General features: G+C 41.0%; 1 protein-coding gene across 1 annotated transcript; it reads left to right on the plus strand.

The window, feature by feature from the left end:
* The first annotated feature begins 546 nt into the window (after positions 1-546).
* On the plus strand, positions 547-1,938 carry LOC135209842 (cilia- and flagella-associated protein 58-like). The gene has a single exon (XM_064242608.1). It carries the CDS (start codon positions 547-549, stop codon positions 1,936-1,938), a length of 1,392 nt encoding a protein of 463 aa, XP_064098678.1.
* The last annotated feature ends 787 nt before the right edge of the window (positions 1,939-2,725 follow it).

A 2,725-nucleotide genomic window follows, 5' to 3' on the forward strand; every position in this document is an offset into this window, starting at 1 on the left:
TAAGTAAAGTTGAGAAGAAAAGAAGACGAAGAAGAAAAAAGAGACTCGTTTGAGAAAATCCGAGGAGAATATTGGATTGGAAAAATTCAGATTAATAATATAAGCTGAGGTAAAGTTTAAAGGGAGAAGATAACCTCCTAAGAGAATTCCTACGTGGAAAGACTTCGGTCAGAGGCTCCGGGACCGAGAATCCTTCTTCATCCAAACGAGAAGAAGAAGAACATGAAGAAGAAGAAGAAGAGAAGGAGGAGGAGTAGAAGGAGCCGAGCTGGGAACGAGGCAGCTCCGAGGACCGCTCTGAAGCCACCCGTCAGTTTCGGAAACTAGCACTAGTGACGGCTGACACATTTAGGTTAACATTAATCAAGATGTTAAATTTACTTATCGTAGCTTTTTGTGCTCTTACATTTGTGGCCTGTGGATTGCTTAACTCGATTGCTAAGGACCTAATGATGCTCTATTTGGCTGAAGGACCTTCGAGTGGACCACAGGATTTATACTTTAGCTGAGAGAAACCTGTTGTTCCCTGAAATTGTTGTTGAACAGATGAACTTTTGGACGCCAGGCAGGGCCGCCGCCATCACTTGTACAGGTGTGGCTTTGTTGGCTGGCCTGGCGGTGGCTGCTTACCGCAAATACCGAAGTCAACGAAAGTATATTCACGATCTAGAAGAAAAACTGGAAATGCAACAAACTGAAGTGGCCAGACTGAGAGATCGTCTGGAAACTCAACAGAATGAAAACTTGAAGACGGAGATGACCCAATACGTTCAATCTTTGGAACTCCAACGAGGACGTCTGGACGCTGACATAATGATGCTGGAAGAGAACCTGGACAAGAGTAAGCTCCGGGAAACTAAAATGGAACGTGTCTTGGACGAAGCTAAGGAACAGATCGAGTCTCTGCAGAATCAAATCGCAGAGAAAGATCTTTTGATTGAACAGACCGCACTGGATAAGAAAGAAATGGAACGTCGTCTGGAGGAGGAGGAGAAAGCGAGAGGCAGAGACATCCAGATTTTGGAAAAAGAGTTGAATCTTTTCCAAGAGAGGATGGAAAGCGCCCAAAAGGAGGAAACTGAGCTCGCCTCCAGATTACAGGAAGCTGAAGCCACCAATCGAGTGTTGGCTTCAGCGAATGAATGCTTCAAGAGGGCAAATGACCAACTGAGAGAAGGTCTGGAAGAGAAAGAGAATGAGGTCTACCATTTGGAAATTTTAAAAGAAGCTTCTGCACAAGTTATAGCCGATCTACAACAGAGGAATGGCGATCTCGAAGAGGAAATTAAAAAGAATAAGGACGAAAAGGAGAAGACCAGACTTTTGAACGACGAAGTTCAGCAGATGAGAAACTGGGTTGCTGAACTAGGAGGTAAAAACGCCATGATGGAGGAGGAATTGGCAAGGAAAGAACTAAAAATAAATTCACTAAAGAATTCGCTAGAAAATGCAGAGGGAGAGAATGGTATTTTGAAAGAAGAAGTTCAGAATATGAGAGAATGGGTAGCTGAACTGGGTGGTCAAAATGCTAGGAAGGATGAGGAATTGGCCTGTAAAGAACTGGAAATAAATTCACTGAATAATTCCTTAGAAAATGCAGAAGGAGAGAATAGTATTTTGAAAGAAGAAGTTCAGAATATGAGAGAATGGGTAGCTGAACTGGGCGGCCAAAATGCTAAGAAGGATGAGGAATTGGCCTGTAAAGAACTGGAAATAAATTCACTGAATAATTCCTTAGAAAATGCAGAAGGAGAGAATAGTATTTTGAAAGAAGAAGTTCAGAATATGAGAGAATGGGTAGCTGAACTGGGCGGCCAAAATGCTAAGAAGGATGAGGAATTGGCCTGTAAAGAACTGGAAATAAATTCACTGAATAATTCCTTAGAAAATGCAGAAGGAGAGAATAGTATGAAAGAAGAAGTTCAGAAGAGAGAATAGCTAAATGGGAAAATGAAGAACCGTCAAAGAATGAAAAGAGAATAGTGAAAGAAGAAGTTCAGAATATGAGAGAATGGGTAGCTGAACTGGGCGGCCAAAATGCTAAGAAGGATGAGGAATTGGCCTGTAAAGAACTGGAAATAAATTCACTGAATAATTCCTTAGAAAATGCAGAAGGAGAGAATAGTATTTTGAAAGGGAAAGTCGAATATGAGAGAATGGGTAGCTGAACTGGGCGGCAAAATGCTAAGAATGAGGAACCTGTAAAGAATGGAAATAAATTCATGAATAATTCCTTAGAAAATGAGAAGGAGAGAATGGTATTTTGAAAGAAGAAGTTCAGAATATGAGAGAATGGGTAGCTGAACTGGGTGGTCAAAATGCTAAGATGGATGAGGAATTGGGCAGTCAGGAACAAGAAATGAATTCACTGAAGGATTCTTTAGAGAATGAAAAGGAGAGAAACAGAAGATTGATTGAACAAGTTCAGCACATGAGAAATTGTGAAGCTGAACTAGGACTTGAAAAGGCCAAGTTGGAAGAAGAGTTACTCAATAAAGAACAAGAAATAAATTCACTGAAGAATTCTTTAGAAAATGGCGAACAGACCAACAGAATTCTGAGAGCAGAAGCTCAGCCTGATGAGAAACTGGGCAGCCGAAGTTGATAGTGAAAAGCTGAAGTAAAGACAGGTTAGCTGAGAAAGACCAGGAAATAACTCTTTTGAAGAATTGTTTGGAAAAGGAAGGAGAGACAAACAGAATTCTGAATGAGGAATTCGAGCAGA

This window comes from Macrobrachium nipponense, chromosome 38 (assembly GCF_015104395.2).
Source record: "Macrobrachium nipponense isolate FS-2020 chromosome 38, ASM1510439v2, whole genome shotgun sequence".
Taxonomy (NCBI): domain Eukaryota; kingdom Metazoa; phylum Arthropoda; class Malacostraca; order Decapoda; family Palaemonidae; genus Macrobrachium; species Macrobrachium nipponense.